Genomic DNA, 22,382 nt, shown 5'->3' on the forward strand with positions numbered 1-22,382 from the left:
TTTTTCTCCTGCCGAGCTGCTGGGTGGGTTTGAACCGCCGACGTTTGGGTTAGCAGCCGAGCGCTTAATCACCGGGCCACCAGGGCTCTAGTTTCTGTTTGACCCCATTCCATTGCCATCGAGTTGATTCTGACTCATAATGACCCTGTAAGACAGAGTCGAACAGCCCCCTAGGGTTTCCAAGGCTGTAATCTTTACGGAAGCAGATCTCCACATCTTTCCCCTGCAGAGCAGCTGGTGGGTCCGAACCGCCGACCTTCAGTTAGCAGCTGAGCGCTTAACCATTGAACCATCAGGGCTCCAGTTTCTGTTTAAAACTCATTGCCGTGGAGTACACTTGGAAATGGATGGTGGTGATGGTTGTATGGAAATCCTGGTGGCGCAGGGGTTAACAGCTCGGCTGCGCACCAGAAGGTCAGCAGTCCCAACCCACCGGGCGCCCCTTGGAAGCCTCTGGGGCGGGTCTCCTCTGTCCTGCAGGGCCGCTGTGAGTCGGGTTTGGTGTTTGGTTTGGATGGCCGTATAACACAGTGACTGTAATTAATGCCACTGAATTGTACACTTAAAATGATGAAAACGGCCAATATTTTGTTATAGAGGTATTTTCACCACAATAAAATCTAAGATCATAGTAAAGCTCAGCTGTCACCCCAACCCAAGCCTCGGCAATCCAAGGGGACCACTTCTGGAGAAAGCGCTGCCTCCCCCCCGCCCCGCTGTCACTCTCCCCTTCCTGCATTCTGTTCGGATAACTGTTAGATCAATAACTACATCTTCGTCGTGAACGAGCGTGTCGGTGGTATTTTAATGGCCAGCAGCGCACAAGCATTGATTTTCTGCCCAGCCTTCTGTGCAGACACGGATGAGACACCAGAGCCGAGACACAAACCCGTGGCCACAGAATCTCTGACCAGGGCTGCCACCTATGAGCAGCAGAGAGAGTATTTTCTCTTCTCTGAGTCGCGCTTCGTGAATCCACTTCCAGGAGACAGAAGGTGAAGCATCTTTGGGCAGAAGAGGGACGAAGGATGGGCAGCTTAGGAGGAAGTGCAAAAACAAACAAACAAAAAAAACTATAGCAGTCGAGCCTATTCCGACTCATAGCGACCCCTATAGAACAGAGTAGAACTGCCCACTAGGGTTTCCAGGGACCACCTGGTGGATTCGAACCGCCAACCTTTTAGTTAGCAGCTGAGCTCTTAACTACTATGCTACCAGGGTTTCCAGGGGGCAGTGAGTTCATGTTAATGGGGGAGGAACAACTCGGAAAAGGAGGGTGAGAATGGTTGTACAACTTGAAGAGTGTAATCAGTGTCACTGAATTGTACGTGTAGAAGTTGTTGAATTGGTGCATGTTCTGCTGTGTATATTCTCAACAACAAAAATAAATTATAAAAAAGAAACAAAGACAGATTTAGGGAATCCCACCTGTTGCCATTGAGTCAACTCCAACTCACAGTGACCCCACGTGTGTCAGAGTACAACTGTGCCCCTTTCCAGTGGCTGATTTTTCAGAAGTAGATCACCAAGCCTTTCTTCTGAAGGGCCTCTGGGTGGACTCAAATCTCCAACCTTTCGGTTAGCAGCCTAGCACATTCACCATTTGCGCTGCCCAGGGACTCCTAGGGACTTCCAGAAGGGTGTGTTTTTCTGATGTAGGGGGCTGAGCCCTGGAGGGCAGGAAAGATCATGGCAGGCGAAGACACACAGCAGGCAGGCACAGGATCAAGGCAGGAAGTTCGGCCGTGCTGCGTCCTGAGCGTCGTCCCAGAGCTCCTGGCTGGCGGAGGCAAGCCTTCTCAAGGCAGACCGTGAATTGTCCCCCCCCCGCCCCCAGCTGTGATATTCCCCATAATCGCACGGTGCTGTTGTTCTTGATCACTGTTAAAACAGACCTGACACGTGCATCCTGTGTCATGGAAATAAGTGGTGCGTGTCCCTGGGGAGGGTAACAGAATGAAACACACAGGGCTTGTAAGACACGCTGTCCTCCAAAATGCAGGTCTATGCCAGCAACAACCTCAGACTGCGGAAGGGACCTGCCACGGCCTGGGCCAACCACAGGTATTTACACAGGTGAATCCGATTTAGAAAAGGGACGTGGGTTAGGCATCAAAGGAGAGGGGAGGAGAGAAGATGCCCCACCAAGCCGCCACACCTTGAGCCTCTGAAGGGAGGTGGCATCAAAGCTGGTGTTCATCCATCATCCACCAGGAGGAACCCCTGCTTGTCCCTTGGGAACCTCTACAGGCAGGCTTCACCCCCACCACCCTATGGGTGCCAAGGACCCAGGGGACGCCATGTTGCTAAATCCATCTAACTCTGGGGTTCTCAACCAGGGGCAGTTTTGAACCCACCAGCGGCTCTTGGGACAAAGATGTGGCAGTCTGCTCCCATAAAGACTGCAACCTTGGAAACCCTATGGGGCAGTTCTATTCTGTCCTACAGGGTCGCTGTGAGTCGGAATCTACTCAACAGCAATGGCAATGGGGAAAGAACTATCTATCCGTGATCAAATTGACCACAGCCACTCAAAAAGATAGATGAGAAGCTTAGAGGGGCAGTGAGTTTGTGTTGATGACAGTGAAATAGTTTGGAAAAGGTTGTTGAGAAAAGCGGTACCACCTGAAGAATGTAACCAATGTCACTGAATTGCACATGTAGAAATTGTTGAAGTGGTATGTGTTTTGTTGCCTATATTTTCACCAAAAAAATAAAATAAAATACAGAGAAATGAAGTCCTGATAGGTGCTACAACATGGATGAACCTTGAAAACAGCACGCTCAGTGAAAGAAGCCAACACACGGGATCACCTTATTGTGTGCTTCCCGCGGCATGAGATGTCTGGAATAGGCAAATGCGTAGAGACAGAAAGTAGATTAGTTGTTGTCAGGGGCTGGGAGGAATAGGGGTAGAGGAGTAGTAGCTAAAGGTACAAGGTTTCTTTCTGAAGTGATGAAAATGTTCTAAAATTGACTGTGATGCTGGCTGCACAACTCTGTGAATCCACTGAAACGACTGAGTCGTACATTTTAAATGGGTGAATTGTATGGTATATGGGTTATACGCCGATAAACTTGCTTAAAAATATATAGAAGGAAGCATCAGTAAGTAGAGCTCTTTTTTAAAAATCATCTACATGAGAGCAAACAATCAACAGTTACCCTAAAGCAAAGATGAGAAGATAAAGAGGGGCAGGGAAGCTAGATTAATGGAAACGGAACAACCAGAATGGAAACAATGAGAATGTCGACACATTGTGAAAAATGTAACCAATGGCACTGAGCAATACGTATTAAAAAACCTGCTGCCACTCAAGTCGCTTCCGACTCACAGCGACCCTCTAGGACGGAGTAGAACTGCCCCCTAGGGTTTCCAAGGAGCGGCTGGTGGATTTGAACTGCCAACCTTTTCGTTAGCAGCCAAGCTCTTAACCAGTGCTCCACCAGGGCTCCAATAATATGTACAGAAATTGTTAAATGCGGACCTAATTTGCTATATAAACTTTCACCAAAAACATAATAAATTATTTTAAAAACTATATATGTGTGTGTGTGTGTGTGTGTGTGTGTGTGTAAAACCAAACCCATTGCTGTCAAGTCGATTTCAACTGATAGTGACCCTGTAGAAAGGTAGACAGATTGCTGGCTGGATGGATAGATGGATGGTGGGATGGATGGATAGATGGATGGTTGGATGGATGGATAGATGGATGGTTGGATGGATGGATAGATGGCTGGATGGATGGGTGGATGGATGGTTGGATGGATGGATATATGGATGGTGGGATGGATGGATAGACGGACGGTGGGATGGGTGGATAGACGGACAGTGGGATGGGTGGATAGACGGACGGTGGGATGGATGGATAGACGGATGGTGGGATGGATGGGTAGATGGATGGCGGGATGGATGGATAGATGGCTGGCTGGATGGATATATGGATGGTGGGATGGATGGATAGACGGACGGTGGGATGGGTGGATAGATGGATGGTGGGATGGATGGATAGATGGACGGTGGGATGGATGGATGGACGGTGGGATGGATGGATAGACGGACGGTGGGATGATGGATAGATGGATGGTGGGATGGATGGGTGGATGGATGGTTGGATGGATGGATATATGGATGGTGGGATGGATGGGTGGATGGTGTCTTAGGCTGGGTTCTCTAGAGAAGCAAAACAGTAAAGCGTATTAAAATATAGAGAGAGAGAAAGAGACTTATATCAAGGAAATAGCTCATGCGATTGTAGAGGCTGGAACATCCTAAGTCCGCGGATCAGGATAGAGGCTTCTCCTGATTCATGTAGCCGCAGGGGCTGGCGAACTCAAGATCAGCAGGTCAGAGAGCAGGACTCTTACTCACAGGCTGTGAAGATCAACAAACCCCAAGATCGGCAGGTAAGCTGCTAGGTCAAGTCCCAAGAACCAGAGGTCAGACGAACAGGAGCCAGCTGCAGGATCCAGAGAGGGCAAAAGCCAGAACATCCACTTATATTTGGATGCAGGCTACATGCCCAAGGAAATTCCCTTTCAACTGATTGGCTACTCACAGCAGATCCCATCATGGGGGTGATCACATAGAAACACTCAGAATCATGGCCCAGCCAAGCTGACACATAGTCTTAACCATCACAGATGCATAGATGGATAGATAGATAGACAGACAGAAGGACTTGACCCACTGTTTTGCCTTTGAAGGTGGAGGAAGGTGCCAGGAGCCAAGGAATGTGGGTGGCCTCTGTCGGTGTTGTTACGTGCCGTCGAGTTGATTCCAACTCACAGTGACCCTACAGGACAGAGTAGAACTGCCCCATAGGGTTTCCTAGACTATAATCTTTACGGGAGCAGACTGCCAGGTCTTTCTCCCAAGGAGCCGCTGGGTGGGTCCCAACGGCCAGCCTTTTGGTCAGCAGCCGAGCACTTAACCTTTGTACCACCAGGACTCCTTCTAGAAGCTGGAAATGGCCCTCAGCTGAAGAAAACGGGAATCTCAATCCTACCACCACCAGGAGCTAGGTTCTGCCAACAACCTGAACATGCAGGAGATGGGCCCTCCGCTAGAACCTTCTGGAAGGAACGCAGCCTGCCCATACCTGAGTTTAGCCCATGAGGCCTACCGCAGGCTTCCTGTCCCCCAGAACTGTATGACAGTAACTGTGATTTGTTCTGGGCCACGATGTGTGTGGTGATTTGCAGTGGTCAAGCAGCTTCAGGCTGACACAGACCTTTGAACGGGAGCCCATGCCAACCTCCCCTCTCGCGACACACACGGCCACTGAGGCCCCGCTGTGTCCCACCCACGGCAGGCAGCACCCCCCAGCGTCTACTCACTCCCTGGGCCCACACAGGGGAGAGGAACTGCTGATGTATTACTCTCGCTGAGTCTCTTGTGGCTGCTGTAACAAAGGACCACAAACTCGGAGGCTTAAAACAACAGCGACGTATTATCTCTCTCAGTGTTGGAGGCGGAGTCTGAAATCAGGGTGTCGGCTAGGCGTGCTCCCTCTGAAGGCTCCGGGGGGGATCCTTCCTTGTCTCCTCTAGCTCCTAGTGGCACCAGGTGTCCCTGGCCTGTGGCTGCCTCCCTCCCGTCTCTGCCTCCGTCCGCACACAGCGTCTTCCCCCTTTGTGTGTGTCTCCAAGCCGCCCCCTCTCTCGCATAAAGACACCACTCATCCAGGATGAGCTCAGCTCCAGATCCTTAATGAATTACGTCTGCAAAGACCCTATTTCCAAATAAGGTCACAGCCTGAGGTTCCATGTGGACGTGAATTTTGGGGGAGACACGAGCCCCCATAGAACCCATCTGTAGGTAATGCCTGTAGCCTTGCTTCCAGACGCATGATCCGGCTGGGAGCCTCTCCTGGAGGGTCTGCTTCCCGCCTTGCCTTCGGTCTCTGCTCCACGGGCAGGGCTGCGAGAAGGTCCTTTGGAAAGCTGCCGGCCCAAGGGTGAGCCTGACCCCTCATGGCACCAAACATGTCCCAAGACTAGAACCTTCTCCAGAACTGCTCCTGACAGCAGCATGTCCTGATGCAGCCTCTCCTAATTGCTGTCTGGAAATGGACGCGGATGTCCGCCACTGTCTGCCAGCACCAGACTGGACACCCAGTGGGAAGGAGCCTGGGCGTTCCTGTCAGCCCTGGACTATTGTAGCCCCAGCAGCCCTGCCCTCCAGACCAGAGGCTCTGCAGTGTGGACACGGGTCTGCCCTGCGGCCCACAGCCCAGCGTCTGAGAGCATTCATGTTTACAGCCGGTCAGGGACTAAGCTTTTGTTTCTGGTGGGAATTAATACTGAGCTTGTGATATTTAATAAAAGCCAGGCTGCATCCTGCTGGTGTCTCCCCGGAGCGGCGCCAGCCCTCCCTCCCTCCTTCTGGGGAGGGGCGGTGGGGTAGGTGATGGAGGAGTCGCCCACCCACGTGGGCCCGTGGGCACAAACCACTTAGAAACGAAATGTCCTCCTGCAGCTTCCCGATTCTTCTCCACACCTCGCCAGTCAGTCGGAAGCCCTCCTCTCTCCTGGAACATTCTTCCGGGCGGGCTTGCCCGTTGGGTTAGTTTCCTGCTGCTAGTAACAAACGACCACAAACTGAGCAGCTTAAAACAGCACGCGTTTACGCCCTCACAGTTTCTGGGGGTTGGGAATCCGGTACAGCTTAGCTGGGTCTTCTGCACCAGGTCTCGGAAGGCTGGAGTCCAGGTGTCGGACAGGATTGGGGTCTCAGCTGTGGCTCAGGGTCCTCTCCCAAGCTCACGTGGCTGCTGGAAGAATTCATTTCCTTGTGTTTGTAGGACTGAGGTCCCCGCTTTCTCCTAGCTCTTGGCCTGCAAGCACTCTCGACTCCTGGGGGCCGCCGTGCTTCCCTTCCAGGGGCGGCCCTCAGCAGTTCACAAGGCGCTGTTTGCTTTCTGCCAGCCAGCAGGCACACATCCTTCTGACTGCTGTCTCTGACTTCCCTAGTCCCCCTTTTTGTTTTAATATTATCTTAATATGTTTTGGATAAAGGTTTACACAGCAGTTTAGGTTCCTATTCAACAATTTCTACGGGAGTTGTTCAGTAATATGTTACATTCTTCACAATGCTCGAACATTCTCATTATCTCCGTTCTGGTTGTTCCTGTCTCCTTTTAAGAAACCACCTGGTTGGGTCAGGCCCACCCAGGATCATCTCCTCTGTGATTAACTCAAAGTCCACTGATTAGTAACCTAATCACAGGGGTGACCCCCATCATAACCACAGGCCCCACGCACACTCAGGGGAGGGGATTCTACAGGGCATGCCCACCAAGGGGTGGAAATCCTGGGGGCCATCTCAGAGTTCTGCCTACCACACCTGCCCACGCAACGACCAGCCCCAACGGGTCCCTTCCTCTTCTGCACCAACCTGGGGTTCACTGAATTTCTTGGGTGTTAAAGGCTGGAGCCACGGGCAGATGAACCTGGGGGCTGGGGCGGGGTGGGGGGGTGCTCTGCTGCTTCCTGGTAACGCATGTCCCTTCTCTGCCTCAGTTTGCTCCTCTGCAAAACTGAGGCTAGTAGCGCAGCTTCCAGAAGGGTGGTTACTAATAAAAGCTAACATTTATGGAGCATTTACCTGGGCCAGCACCGCGCTAAGCACTTTAGATAGATTCTTTGGTGTAAACCTCACAATGACCTATCCCTGGAGACCTGGTGGTGCAGTGGTTAAGTGTTTGGCTGCTAACCAAAAGGTTGGCAGTTCGAATCCACCAGCCACTCCTTGGAAACCCTGTGGGACCATTCTACTCTGTCGACGCGACGAGGAGTTTGGTTTTGGTTTCATTTGGTACATAGCAAGGTCCCTGGGTGGTGCAAATGGTTTGCACTCGGCTACCACCCAACCCCAAGACTGGCAGTTTGAACCCACCCAGCAGCAGCACAGAGGAAAGGCCTGGTGATCTGCTTCCATAAAGACAACAGCTAAGACAAGCCCATGGAATTCAAGTCTCCTCTGTCCACAGGGGGCGCTGTGAGCCGGAACGGAGTTGACGGCAGCGGGTCGGGTTTGTTGGTCTGGCACGTGGTGAGTGCCCAGAAGCTAGCTGCCATTATCACCATCAGCCAGCTCCCTCCCCTTCCTTCTCCCCGTTATTCTAACCCCGGGACTTCTGGGCTCTTGGCAGGCGCACCACCCGCCCCCGGCGGGCTCCCTAAGGACTCTAGGAATCTCAGATTCCTTCCTTCTTGCTCCTTCTTCCTTACCTGCAGTTCTGCAGCCCAGATGCCCTTCCGCATTTTTCGTCCCGACAGGACCGGCCAGCCTGGAAGCACTAGCACCCCCGCATGGTCCCTTTCATAAGGGGGCTCCCCCTCCTTTCCCAGCTGAAGCTCAGACAGTGAAACGAGACAGTCTCGGATGCTTCTCCCAAAAACCTTGGCGTGGTTGGCGGAGGGTCCCCTCCCCTGTATGGGAGGGGGACAGGCTTCCCCCGAGGCATCCACGGTCTGTCTCAGGAGTCCCTTTCCATCAGATATCCCGGCTTCGGAAGAGAGGACGATAGGATCTGACCCGTGGGAGGCTGTCCAGCCGGCCAGCTCTCCCCCTGCCCTGTGCAGCGGGCCTGGGAGGGGGCCGAGAGGCAGGAGAACAAGGCGTCCAACTGTTCTCCCGCCCGATGGCGGGTCTTGTCTGCCCCTTTCTCAGGTACTGGTGTGCCAGAGCCTTCTGGCAACGGTCTCGCTGGGCTGTTTTGGTTGACTGGCTATTCTCGTTTGGCTCTGCCAGCGGGAAGCACGCACAATGTGGCTCGGATTAAGCAGTATGAAAGGAATTCCTCATTCTCCAAGCAAGCCAGGGGCTCAGCTCCAAGCAAGAGCAGGATCCTCCTTCTTGTTTTATGTCCCTGGAGGCCTCCGCAGTTCCTGCTGCCAGTGGGGCATTACAGGAACTCTTCGTTCTCGAAAGGGGATACTCAGTGTCCCAGGGCAGCAGGACTCGGGGACAGGACATTGTCCAGGTTGGGCAGCCTGCAGGTGCACTCACACCTGGAGGGGGCCTTGGCCTTGAGGGTGGTCTGCTGTTGCTGCGTCTCCCTGATTGGGGTGGGTGCTGGGCCCTCTCCAGCATGAGCCAGGCGGCTGGGAGAGGCTTGGGGCACCTCTTGGGGGCCAGAGGAGGAGCAAGGTTTCCAGGCCCTCTCCTTGCCGCCCTCTTTCTCCTTGTGGGTTTCACGGAACCCTGAAAGGGGGCAGTTGGGCCGGCAGGGGCCCCGGCAGGAATTTGGGTATGGAGTGGCAGCAATGAGGGGAAAGAAGGAAGTCAGAAGGCTGCCAGAAGTGGAATCCAAAAAGAGAAGGAAGAAGAGGCCTGGAGCTGCAGTGTTGGAGAACCTGTCACAGGAGTGACTGAGCGTCACCCCCCTGCCTCCACCTACCAACCTGGGGTGTGACCGTGCCAGCCCGGGGGGCCAGCAGGGGCTTCACACGCCTCCCTCCCAATCCTGGTTTCAGTGAAAGACAGACACCAGACAGATACAAAGGGTCACGGCCAGAGCTCACCTGGGAGGCCTGGGTCCCCTGTTACGGATTGAGCTGTGTCCTCTCAAAATCTGTGTGGGAGTCCTAATCCCCGTAGCTGTGAATGTGACCCTGTTTGGAAAGAGGAGTTTTCTTTGCTCTGTTACTGAGGTCATACAGGAGGGTGTCTTTATAAAGAGCAGGACAGACGCAGAGACACTCACAGGGGAGACATACGCCACGTGAGGCCCCGTCTACAGGCCAAGGATGGCCAAGGATGGCCAAGGATGGCCGGCAGACAGCAGACACTAGGGGAGAGACCACAGAAGGATGGACACGGGGGACACCCTGATCTGGACTGTCAGCCTCCAGAACCGTGAGAAAATAAACGTCTGTTCTCGAAAGCCGCCACGTGTGGTGTTCCTGTGACGGCATCACTGGGGAACCCGGGAGCCAGGACAAGGTCCCGCTGCAGGATGGCAAGTTAACCGTTTTAAAGTGAACGTGCCATTTAGTGCATCCACGCTGTGTGCAACCACCACCTCTGTCTAGTTCCAGAACATTCTCAGCACCCCAAAAACAAACCTGGGACCCACTAACGGTTACTCCCCATTCCCCTGACCCCTCGGTCCTAGGCAACCACTAATCTGCTTTCTGTCTCTGAATTTGCCTATTCTAGCTATTCTGTAAGGAGCCCTGGTGGCACAATGGTTAAGCACTCAACTGGTAACCAAAATGTTGGCGGTTTGAAGTGCCCACCCAGCAGCTCCACAGGAGAAAGACCTGGCAATCTGCTTCTGTAAAGATCACAGCCAAGAAAACCCTATGGGGCAGTTCTACTCTGTCACGTGGGGTCTCTATGAGTCAAAATCGTCTCAATGGCCCCCAACATCAACAAGAGGTTTATTATATAAGTGGGATTACACACTATTTGTCCTCTTGTGTCTGACTTAGTGAGTGTAATGTTCACAAGGTCCGTCCATGTTGTAGCATGTATCAGGACTGTTTCTTTTTATGGCTGAGTAATATCCTGCTGTCTGGATATACCACATTTTGTTTATCCATCAGCTGTTGATAGACACTTGGACTATTCCCACCTTTTGGCTATTGTGAGTTGTGCTGCTATGAACAGCTGTGGACAAGTGCTCGTTTGAACACCTGCTTTCAGTTCTTTGGGGGATATACATGTGTCTTAAGCTGGGTTCTCTAGAGAAGCAAAACCAGTAAAGTGTATAAATATACATAGAGAGAGAGATTATATCAAGAAACAGCTCACGTGATTGTAGAGGCCAGAACGTCCCAAGTCCATGGATCAGGGTAGGGGCCTCTCCCAAGTCACACAGCTGCAGAAGCTGGCAAGCCCAAAATCGGCTGGTCGGAGAGCAGGGCTCCCGCTCACAGGCTGTGCAGACTGACGAATCCCAGGTTCGGCAGATAAGCTTACAGCTCAAATCCCAGGAACCGGAGACGAGACAACAGGAAGCAGCCGCAGGATCCAGAGAGAGCAAAAAGCCAGAACGTCTGCTTATATACAGATACAGGCCACACCTCCAAGGAGATTCCCTTTCATCTGATTGGCTACTCACAGTATATTCAATCATGGAAGTGATTACATTAAAATACTGAGAATCATGGCCCAGACAAGTTGACACGCAAGCTTAACCATCACAACACAGAAGGCCTGTTTCACAGTCTGGGATTTTCCTCACATGCCCTCCCTCACTTCCCTGCAGCCTCCCTCACTCACCGTGTCTCAGACGGGCTGTGCTCTCCCGCCCTGCGGCCTCCCTCACTCACTCATTTTGTCTCAGACGAGCTGCTCTCTCCAGCCCTGTGGCCTCCCTCACTCACTCACCGTGTCTCAGACATGCTCTGCTCTCCCGCCCTGCGGCCTCCCTCACTCACCTGTGACCTCCCTCACTCATTGTGTCTCAGACGAGCTGCGCTCTCCAGCCCTGTGCCTCTCCCTCACTCACCGTGTCTCAGACGCGCTGTGCTCTCCCGCCCTGCGGCCTCCCTCACTCACCTGTGGCCTCCCTCCCTCACTCACTGTGTCTCAGACGCGCTGCACTCTCCCGCCCTGCGGCGGCCTCCCTCACTCACTCACCGTGTCTCAGACACGCTCTGCTCTCCCGCCCTGCGGCCTCCCTCACTCACCTGTGGCCTCCCTCACTCATTGTGTCTCAGACGCACTGTGCTCTCCCGCCCTTCGGCCTCCCTCACTCACCGTGTCTCAGACGCGCTGCACTCTCCCGCCCTGCGGCCTCCCTCACTCACTCATTTTGTCTCAGATGAGCTGCTCTCTCCAGCCCTGCGGCCTCCCTCACTCACTCACCGTGTCTCAGACACGCTCTGCTCTCCCGCCCTGCGGCCCTCGCACAGGCTGTTCCCCTGTCCCAGCATGGCTGGTTGCACACCTCCGGGGACAGATAAACGCTCTTCTCTCCAAGGGCCCGGTCTGCCATAATCGCTCCCCCCGCCCCTCGTTCCCTGTGTCGTCCCCCCGTGTATTTCCTTCCCAGCGTTTGTCGGAATCTCTAGTTTGTGCTCTGCTTTCAGTGTGTTGTTGTCGGCTGCCAGCGAGTCGATTCCGACTCACAGCAACCCCGTGTTATAGAGTTTCTTTCCTGTGATCTTTACGGAAGCAGATCGTCTGGAATTTCTTCCTTGGAGCCGCTGGGTGGGTTCGAACCGCCAGCTTTTCGGTTAGCACCTGACTGCAAAACACTTTTACCACCAGGGCGCCTTGCTTTTTGGCCACTGGTGGGTTTATCTGTCTCCCCATCAGACAGAGGCTCCAGGGGCCATGCCCACCTTACTCACCTGGCACTCAGGATATATTGGGCCGAATGAGTGAATGAGTGAGTGAGGCTCTTTCATCCACTGTCCCTGCACCACCTCCCAGGTCTGCAGGCCCCTCAGCGGGCGTCCAGCTGACTCTCAGGACCCTGACCCTCGGGGGTGCTCATGAGCTGGCTGGGAGAAAAAGGCTGACATGCAGGAAATAGAGAAAAACTGAGGTCAGACCTGCCAGGCTGAGAGAAGAGCCGGAAGGGGCTCTGGGAGGCAGGAGTGGGGGGCTTCCTGCAGGGGGGCCAGGCGACGGCCATGGAGGGCTAGTGGTTCCCAGCTGCCCACAGGCTGTCTCCAGGGCTGAGGAGGTAGAAACAGATTCACGGGAATCCGAGGGCCCCTACCTCCCCCACCCCACCCCCCGCCTGGGCTTGGGTTCCAAGGAAAAAGTGCTCATGAGTCAGCCTTGCCACTTTGAGGGGAAGCTTCTAGAATGTGACAGTCCCACAGAAATGAGCCACCAGGTCTCTGATGTTGGCCGATACCAGCTGCCACCTCAGAGGCTCCCCCGAAAACAAAGCAGACGGGGCGGGCGGGGCGTCTCGGCAGGCCGCTGCGGGCACTGAGAGAAAGACAGGGCTCAGACGTCATCCATGGCCCCTGGACGGTCCAGTGCAGGCCACAGCCCCTGCAGCTCCTTAATGGGAGCAAGGACCCCGGGCACAGGGTGGGGGGGCGAGCAGGGGAGGGCTCAGGCCTGGGGTGGGGTGGAGGCTCCAGAGAGGTTGTGTTTCATTTGGAAGGGAGCCTGGTTCCTCCCTTTCCACATGGCCGGCCACCCCTAGAGCCCAGGAATGGACCGTCTAAAGCTAGGGGGCCACGCAAGACCAGCCATGTGGGCTAAGAGGATCAGGCCTTTCCCCAAAGTAGCCCTCATCCTGGGGTGGAGGGCACTCACGGGTCTCGTCCAGAGCCAGGCCCCCACCCACCATCTGGGCTTCCCCAGAGGACCCTGGGGCCCAGCCTCCCCTCTCACAGTTGACACTGCCCTGAGCAGCCACCCTCAGGACCCTGGGAGGGGAGCTGGCCAGAGGTGCCCCACATGGACCCCAGCCCCGTCCGCTCTGAGCCCTGAGCCTCTGGGAAGGCCACCAGCACCCGGGGTCTCCTGGGGAGGACAGAAAACAGCAGGCCTAGCCACAGCTGGGGTCTCGGGGTTCCCAGCATCCTGCCTGGACCTCATCTGCAAGGTTGTGCCCCCAGGTGTGACCAGGGTGACCTCCTGCTGGAGGGGAGAGGGAGCCAGATGGGCCCGCTGCTCCTTGCTGATGAGGTAACAGCACACCCCAGGGCTGGAGGAATGGGGATGGGCTTTGTAGGCAGTGAGGAGGATGTGGCAAGCTGCCGGCCCTCTCGGGGGTCTCCTCTCCCCACCATGGGGCAGTGAGGAGGGGCGATCCCCGTCCAGCACCTTTCAGTCCCCAGCTGGATACGGGGCAGGGGCATTGCAAGGGGGAGAGAGCAGGGTCTGCTTAGGATTTTGGGTGCCTGCTATGTGCATGGCTCAGAGTGAAGCCCAGTGCCCTCACCCAGACCAGCCTGCCTGTCCCTGGGAGAAGAAGGAAGGATTCCGTGGGCCCCTAGCCCACTGCCCCCAGGTGGAAGCAGCCTCCTCCCAGGCTCCTCCACGCTCCTTCCTGGACTCCCAAGGCTACGAGGACCCTCACCCCGCCCACCCACCCCAGGCCAGCTGGGGCAGGAGCAGTGGAGGAGGGCTCCCATGCCCCTTCTCCACTGAGTGAAACAGGAAGGGGGTAATTGAATCAGCACTTCTCGCCCCATCTGGAACATTCCAACATGGAAAACCCATGCAGCAGCTGGGGAAGCAATTGAGGGACTTTAATTAAAGGCTGATGACTCTCCCAAGGAGCCCCCCTCCGAATGCACAGCCGTCAGACCCACATCTGCCCACAGTGCGTTGTGAGGCACAGCTGGGTACCTGGCAGAGCGTTGGCAGTCAGGCCGAGTGTCCACTGGGGGAGGGGCAGAACGCTCCCAGTCACCCTTTCTCCTTCGAGACAGCCAGTGCCCCCCGTCCCCTGCTCTGCACCCAGAAAGGCCCCAAGGAATGGAGAAGTGGGTCACATCCATGGGCTCGGGGAAGGGTTCTAAGTTGTAGGGAGAAAATTAAGACGGCCCAGAGTGAGAGCATCTCCACCTCAGCCTGACCCTTCTGCCAGGAAAGGCATCCCAGGCAGCGGGAACAGCATGTGCAAAGGCCCTGAGGTCGGAGCGCGCCCAGCCAGTGGAAGGAGCTGAACAGGGGCCAGTGTGGCTGCAGTCGGGGTGAGGGGAGTTGGCTAGATGGGAGACAAGCCTGAAATGTTTCCTTCAGGCATCTGGTCTTCATCCTGAAAGCATCAAGGGCAGGATAAGAGGACTGGAGCATTTTAAAATAATGGGATCTAGTTCATCTGAAATCACGCCTCCAGCTGCCATGCGGAGAACTCATCGTAGGGGACAGAAGAGGTGCTGGAAGGATGAGGAGGATGCTGCAGCCGTCCAGGCACGAGAGGGTAGAAGTTTAGACAAGGGCAGTGCCTGGGGACATGGGAAGGAGAAGCACGTGTGGCCCAGGCTGGGGACTCCGCCAGGGGCAGGGGCTGTCCTGCCTTCCCTCACCCCACTGCCCAGGGCAGGTTGCCGGGAACTAGGGGCTGTGGGCGCCACCTATGCCAAGTTCCTAAAGCGAGGCATGGGGCAGGGCAGGGGCAGGCCTCCAAATAACCCAGCCCGGTGCCCGCAGCACCGCAGACATTCAGCGGAGAGCGTGTCCTTCGTCCACCTTGCCCGCCTTATCGTTCCTTCTAACCGGCCGAGCCCCTCACCGCATCAAAGCTCTAGTCGGGGTACATCTCACCCACATCTGTGCCACATCTGCCCACCACGTTTCCACTGCAGTCTCGGGGGTGCTGGGAGGGGAGCCTGGAAGAGCCCCAGCCCTGCCCTAGCCTGGCTGGGCAGGTGGGGCCTGGCAACAGTGCCAGGGCCCCTCCCAGCAGCTCTAGATCCACATCCACTGGGCCCAGACACTACAGGAGAAAGGGCGGGTCTGGGGCAGCTGGAGACAGACCCCACCCCACCCCAATGCACAGAGCCTCTTCTCAGCACATCCACCTCAGCTGACTGGGGTCACGGGACAAGGGACAAGGTCAGTGGCCACAGAGCCTTGACTAAGGCTGAACCTGTGACTGACCGACTGGCCCACCCCTGAGACCCCTCCCTCCCTCTGTCCTGGCCGAGGGCAGGGAGCCGTTCAGAGTGGCTCAGAGGTAGAAATGCACATCAAGGCCACCGCCTGGCCGTGGACCTGAGGGGAAGCCCAGGGGCCACCGTCAGGGCAGCTGGTGGGCACCTGGCAGGGGTGAGGGGCTGAGAGGGCCCGCTTCTTGCCGGTGGAGGCAGGCTGGGCAGCCAGCCTGCCCAGGAGTCTGGCCCAGCTCGTTCAGAGCTGAGAGAAGAGCTGGGCTGCAGATGGATGTCCGTTCCAGTCTGTCCCTGGAGGGAGCCGCCGTAAACACAGCCAAACTGGGGCAGCCAGGGCCTGGGGTGGGTGCTGGCCGCAGACCGGGTGGGGCAGGGCTCTGCTAGGAACCGCTTGGAGAAGAACCCCGGATACACACAGGGTCACTTCACACAAACTGGCACAAGTGGGCGTCCACTGTGCACTGTCATTGGTGGTGTTGGGTGCTGTCCAGGCGATTCCGGCTCACAGCGGCCCCATGGGACAGAGTAAAGCTGCTCCATAGGTCTCCTAGGCTGTAATCTTTGTGGGAGCAGTTTGCCAGGTCTTTCTCCCTTGGAGCGCTGGGTGGGTTTGAATTGCCGACCTTTCGGTTAGCGCCACCCAGGCTCCTTCCACGGTGGGTTTTGAACAGCGCCTTGCAATGATTCACGCGCCCTAGGGTGGGCTGGCTTGATTACGCCCTGGCCAGCGCACTCCCACCCCACTGCCCAGCCTTCCAGGCCGTGTGGAAGAATACCAACGCAACCTTTATTCCTTAAATACTTCACATAAACGCAGCATACTCTGGCCAGTGCACAGACATAAATTAAGGTTCCTGGGGTCCCCAGGCGGGGTGTGGGGCCGGTCAGTCCCAGCCGAAGTCCTGGCCGGTCATCTGGTAGAACTTGCGGTTGAAGGGCCGGTAGAAGTCACGAAGGCGCTGGACCACAGCCTCGGGCACTCGGGGGTGGGGCCGGCCCTTGGACTTGCCCAGGCAGCGGGGCCGGCTGCCCCCCTCGGCCTTCTTGAGGCAGGGGAAGCCCTTGGTGGCATTGAAGTAGAAGTGCTTGTCTGTGACGACCCGCTTGAGGCCCAGGAAGTCCTGCACACGGCCCACCTCCCCGGCAGGGTCACTGACCAGTCGCTCGCCGCTGACGAACAGGAAGTGAGACAGAGGGAAGTACTGCAGCCAGTGGGCCAGGTGCTGGGCGTAGAGGCCGATGCGCACGGCGCTCCAAGCTGTGTCCACGGGGCCCAGGCCATGGCGGAAGGCCAGGGTGCGGAAGCTGGGCAGGCCCGGGGTCTTGGAGAGAGTCTGGGCGTAGTCGGAGATGGCCCGCGTCACGGGGTCGCGCACCACCACGATCAGCTTCGTGTCCGGAGACATGCTGTGGATACGGTGGGGAGCCTCGCGTGTCACGAAGTAGCTGGGGGTCTTCTCCATGGTGATCTGCCCCTCCAGCGTGCGCGGCATCAGGCTCCTGCAGGAATAGAGGCAGCATGAGAGGACACTTCCCCGAGCCCCCCGAGCCCAGAATGGGCGTGGGGACCCGAGACTAGCCCCCTCTTTCTGCAGGTGGGAGTCCCTGGGTGGTGCAAATGGACTCCAATGCTGACCGAAAGGCTAGAGGTTCAAGTCCACTCAGAGATACCTCAGAAGAAAGGCCTGGCAATCTGCTTCCGAACAATCGGCCATTGAAAACCCTTTGGAGCGCTGCTCTACTCTGACACACCTGGGGTTGCTGTAGCCACAGTCGACTCAACGGCAACCGGTTCTTCAGGTGGGGGAGCCCCCCTCTCCCCGCAGGCCCACCTGTCCTAACTCTTGGGTGGCACCCTGGGAACAAGCTGCCTTGTTCACTGCTGCTCCAGGGATAACAGGGTGATGGTCCCCGGGGGGCCCAAGACCCTCTTCACCAGGTCATCTGTCTTCCTGAAAAATCTCTGCCACCCCTGCCCCAAATGCCAGCCCCCCGAGTCCCAGCAATCCCCACCTGCCAGACCCACCCCCAACCAGATCTAGACTGCACCCAGCCCTGACCTCGCACCGTCGGACCCCCGTCCCCAAGTTCCACAGGGCTGGCCTGGGCTTGCCACCCACAGGCTCCACCTGACCCTCCCCACCCACAAGTCTCAGTGCTCTAATTACTCAAGGTCACACTTTGATTATGGGGCTGACGGCGTCCCCTAACATTGACAAGTCCCCCCACAGAGGGCAGCCCCCTCCTCTCCTGTCTTTAATTACAGCCCCACCAACCCTCACTGAAGCAGCCCTGGTGGCACAGCAGTTAAGTGCTCGGCTACTACCTAAAGACTGGCAATTTGAACCCAGCCAGCAGCTCCACAGGAGAAAACACCTGGCAGTCTGCTTCTGTAAAGATTACAGCCTAGGACACCCCATGGGGCAGTTCTACTCTGTCCTATAGGATCGCTATGAATGACTCAATCACAATGGGTTTCCTTTTTTTTAACCCTCACTGACCTGGGTCCAGACCCGGGCCTGCCACCAGCAAAGCGCAGCACATTCTAGAAAAGCTAAGGAACACCTTGGAGGGGCCCCAGGTGCCAAGTTCCACTTCCGGTGATGGGGGTGGGGTGCTGAGTCAATCCCAAGAATCAGGGATCCCCAATCCCCTGACCCCAACCTGGGGAAGGGGAGCCAGGCTCAATGCTGAGTGCCCGGGGGGCAGCTCCTGCCGGCCAGGTAGTGTGAGGTGAAGAGGGCGGGGCGAGGCGGGTGCGCCAGGGCCCAGCTGTGCAAACAGCACCCAGGGAGAGAGGGATGGGAACTAGGTCAAGAGAGACAGAGGCTGGCTCGACCTGTGCCAGGGAGGGGACACCCTGCCCGACCCCGCCCAGTCCTCTCGGTCCCAGGCCTGGCCCCAGCCCACAGGACGAGGCAGGGTGCAGATTCCAGCCCACCTAAGTGCCCTCCAGCCCTGGGAGGCAGGGCCTGAGGCTCCTCTGCCCGCTCAAACCCCCTGAACCTCTGGCCAGGCCAAACAGACCTTCGCCTCAGGGTGCTTGGCCTGGAGGTGCTGGCCATGTGACAGGGAGGAGACGTGTGGCAAGAGGGACCCCTGAAAGCACTGACGGCTCTCCAGCCCCCCCACCATGGGCACTGCAGAGGAGAGGCGGGCAGCACAGCCTGGTGGCTGTCAGATGCTGCCCCCCACCTCCCCAATGAGGCTCTGGGCAGGGCTGGTCTGCAGAAGTCACGGGCAACAATCTATGTCCCCATCTCGGTGACAGCTGGCCACAGCCTTCCACCACCACTCACACCCCATTGGACAGGCAAGCACACTGAGGCTCAGAGAGGGAGGGGACCTGCTGAGGGGGACAGGTGGCCCACAGCCCCTCCCCCTCCATCCGGGCCCATCTGGAAGCTGCCACCTTGGAAGACCGAACCAGGTGCCCGCACCTCCACCCCACCTCCTGCAGCTGGGAAATCCAGGTGGAGCAGCACCCACCCTCCCCACCCTCTCCCCAGAGGCCTCAGGGCTCCGCAGCACCAGGCCTGAGGCCCAAGTGGGATTGTAGCCTGGGTGGCCAGACCAGGGACCTCTCTCTCCACTGGAGACCCACAAAGAGAAGGGGTGTGGGGACAGACCAACAGCCAGTTCTCACCAGGAGCACCATCCATCCCACCTCTTCCAGGGACCCTAAATGCTTCCACCTTGGACACACCCCTTTCCAGGCACCAACTGACACCAGGGCCCCCCCTTCCCTGTCCCAGACTAGCCAAGTCCGGTTCTGAATACACCCCGCCCCTTGGCTGCTGCTCCAGGAGGGGGCGCTCCAAGAAGCATGGCAAGAGTTAAAGGGAAGTTAGCACACCGTGTTAGCACCCCACAGATGTGTCCTCTCCAAGGAAGTCAGAGGGGCACAGAGAACAAGGGGGAGGTGCTGGGACCCCCTGCTGTGGGTGGGGGAGGGAACAGGACTTCCAGGCCCCCTCTTGACACAAACCCCCTCCAAGGAGGTCTGAGATCGAGCTCAGTGATTTACCCTGTGCGGCCAGGGCACGGAGGGTGCGGATAGGCTTTGGGGGGACGGCATGGGGGAGGATGAGACCCAGGACTCTGACCCCCACGCAGCAAACATCTGACAGACCCTCCCGCTGCGCCCACCCCATCTGGTCGGCATTTCCCTGCGGTTTCCATCCAGCCCTGGGCATCTCTCCCGCCTCCTCTCGGCTCCCTCCACACCTCCCCTGGGCCTGATCCAGCGGCCTGGGACCCATCAGAAGGCAGTGATTGCTCCTATGCTGGTGCCAGAAAGGGCCTGGGGGCCATCCCATTCCCAGCATCTCCTCAGGGTTAGCAGTAAGGAGGGGTCCTGCCCCCCACATACTCAGGCCCCCACTCCCCGTATTCACTGGTCTTGTGCCCTAGGGACCAAGAGGGTTCTCCTGCCTGCACCCCTCCCTGCCTCCTCTTGCTTTTCCAAAATATTATAGTTCGAGTATAGTGCGAATCCTGCCTCCAGAAGTTACAATATAGCCCCCATCCAGACCGAGACCTCGGGGTGTTTGTGACCCCAGACCTGGCACACAGGAGGGGTTCAATGAGTGAATGGGTGAGCAAATGGTGTCTGAGTTCGGGCGGGGGGTGGTCTGGGAGGCGCGATGCCCTAGATGGACCCAGCAGAGATGGGCAAACGGGGTAGGGAAGGTTTGGCCAAGGTCTACTCTGAGCGTCTCAGGCCACGAGCCAAGGCCACAGAAAGGCTGCTCATTCCCCAGCAGGGGCAGGTGTCCCAGAAACTCAAGTTGGGGGCAGTGGCTGCTCCTCCCCTACAATCTCCCGCAACCAGCACCCAGAGGGCTCCGCACCCGCTGGAGGCTCCATCCAGGGATAGAGCAGGTGGTGCCGCCAGACTCTGCCCCAGGGTAGGCAGCCCTTCTTGCAGCCGGGGGAACTGAGGCAGGCTGGGGCATTTCCAAAGGCTGGCTAGAAGGACAGTGGAGGCCCAGGGCAGTCTCTCTGAGGGCACTCGGGCACACACACCCCAGAGCCCAGCCAGGCCTGCTGGCCAGTCCCAGGGGACACCAGGGTGAGGTGGAGGCTGCCCCAGGACCTGATCCTTCTGCATTCTCTGCCTCCCCCTCCCCCGCAGTACAGATGGGTTCTAAAAATGCTGGAAAAAAACCGCTTCTCTACGTTCTCCTGAACTTCCACCTCCCCCAGGGCTCAGGATCTGAACCCCCGATCTGGGCCTGGCCCTGGCTGCCTCCAGGCCCCTCATCCTACTCGGGCCCCTCCCCCAGAGCTGAGGCTGGCAACTGGAGGTCTGGACAGAGCCTCAGTATCCCCTCAGAGAGAACCCTCTGAGGACCGGCCTCACCCAGCGTGAGCCTCCCCTTGCAATCCCTCCTTAGCTAAGCTCCTTGCAGCCAAGTTCAGGGCCTCATGGCGGCTCCAGGTTTGCACTCCAGGTGATGCTGTGTCCTCAACCCTCCCTGCCTCTTTCTCCAGCAGCAGTGAGGGATTAGGGATGCTGTCCGAACGCCTGCCTGCCTGAGGGGCAGGCCAGCAGTCTCTTGCTGGGGCCTGAGCTTCAAGGACGCGCTGCTTCAGCCAGGATGGGTGCATCTCCCCTCTCCCCACTTCCCTGGCACACCCTGGCAGGAGCAACCCTTCAGGAGCCAGGATCCCCTCTTCTCTTCAAGGTCCTGCCTTTTCTCCAGACCCAGGAGTGGTTTCATGTAAAAGGCCAAGATATAGATGGGAAGCGCCCAGGGAGGGTGTAAGAGGACCCGGGACAGGGACACTGGGGCACCCCCATCATTCAGCAGGTGGCCTTGGGCAGGATCTCGTCTGGGATGAGGGGGCTGCAGGGAGGGTGACTCACTCTCCATCTGCGGACCCTCATTGCCCGCAGGAGGGGGCAGGGCCTCCCTCTCCAGGCCTTCTGCGAACCTCAGCGGGGAGGGCCCAGGGTCTGACCGCAGGGGCTGGGTGCACGCCACATTCCACTGCACCCCAAGGCCATCCTGGGTGGGGGGCAGCGCGGCCCCAGAGCCCCAAGGCATGAGGCCTGGGTCGCCATCCCACCCCTGGCACTGGCCCAAAGGCAGCTTCCTTCTTTCTAAGGTCCAGACTTCCTCCAGCCCACCAGGACCACCCGAAAGGCTCCTCTGCCCCGGGGCCAGGATCTCGGGAGGGACGGCACTTCCTGGGAGGCGACCAAGAACCCGGAGGCCCCTTCCTTGGGTAACTGGTCCCACGCGCCCCCGCCCCCCAACCCAGAGTGGGGCAGCGGAGGAAGGGTAACTGGGCACGACTCATTTCCACCGCTGTCCACCCGCCCCGGGCTCGGAAAGACTTCCCGGGCCGGGACCGCACCGCGCCGCCCGCCCCAGCCTTGCTCAGACACCTCAGCAGCCCCGAACGAAAAGCTTTCCTCCAGTTTTCAGTTTCAGGGACCCCGGCGGAAAACTGTCGCTCCTTTCCATAAAGCCCGTGACCCCCCCACCCAGGCTGGTCATGGCGACAATGCCCAGAGACCCGGGCCTGCCGCGGCCGCAGCGAGGCGCCGGGCGCACTAGGCCGAGCCGACCTGGGAGCGGCGCAGAGGGCGGCGGGCGGGCGGAGCGGGCGCTCACCGGTACCAAGCGAGGCCTCGCGCGTAGCACCTGTCGAAGAAGTGGGGCTCGGAGCCGAGCGCACGCACGTCGGGGTGCAGCCGTAGGAACTCGAGCAGCGCGCGCGTGCCTCCCTTCTTCACGCCCACGATGAGCGCCTGCGGGAAGCGCCGACGGCCGTGGCCGCTGGCCACCGGCAGGCTGGGCGCCACCGGGCGGCGGACGGCG

At 57.7% G+C, this 22,382-nt stretch overlaps 1 protein-coding gene across 1 annotated transcript in view; it reads right to left on the reverse strand.

The window, feature by feature from the left end:
- Positions 1–16,433: 16,433 nt before the first annotated feature.
- The window catches only part of HS3ST6 (heparan sulfate-glucosamine 3-sulfotransferase 6), a 6,669-nt gene continuing 720 nt past the window's right edge, over positions 16,434–22,382 (reverse strand). The window contains exons 2-3 of the mRNA XM_023728547.1: positions 22,176–22,381; positions 16,434–17,049 (exon numbers count right to left, since the gene is read on the reverse strand). Coding sequence (XP_023584315.1) covers positions 16,434–17,049; positions 22,176–22,381 — 822 coding nt within the window. The remainder of the gene's footprint in view (positions 17,050–22,175; position 22,382) is intronic.

This window comes from Trichechus manatus, unplaced genomic scaffold (assembly GCF_000243295.1).
Source record: "Trichechus manatus latirostris isolate Lorelei unplaced genomic scaffold, TriManLat1.0 scaffold00024, whole genome shotgun sequence".
NCBI classification, from domain to species: domain Eukaryota; kingdom Metazoa; phylum Chordata; class Mammalia; order Sirenia; family Trichechidae; genus Trichechus; species Trichechus manatus.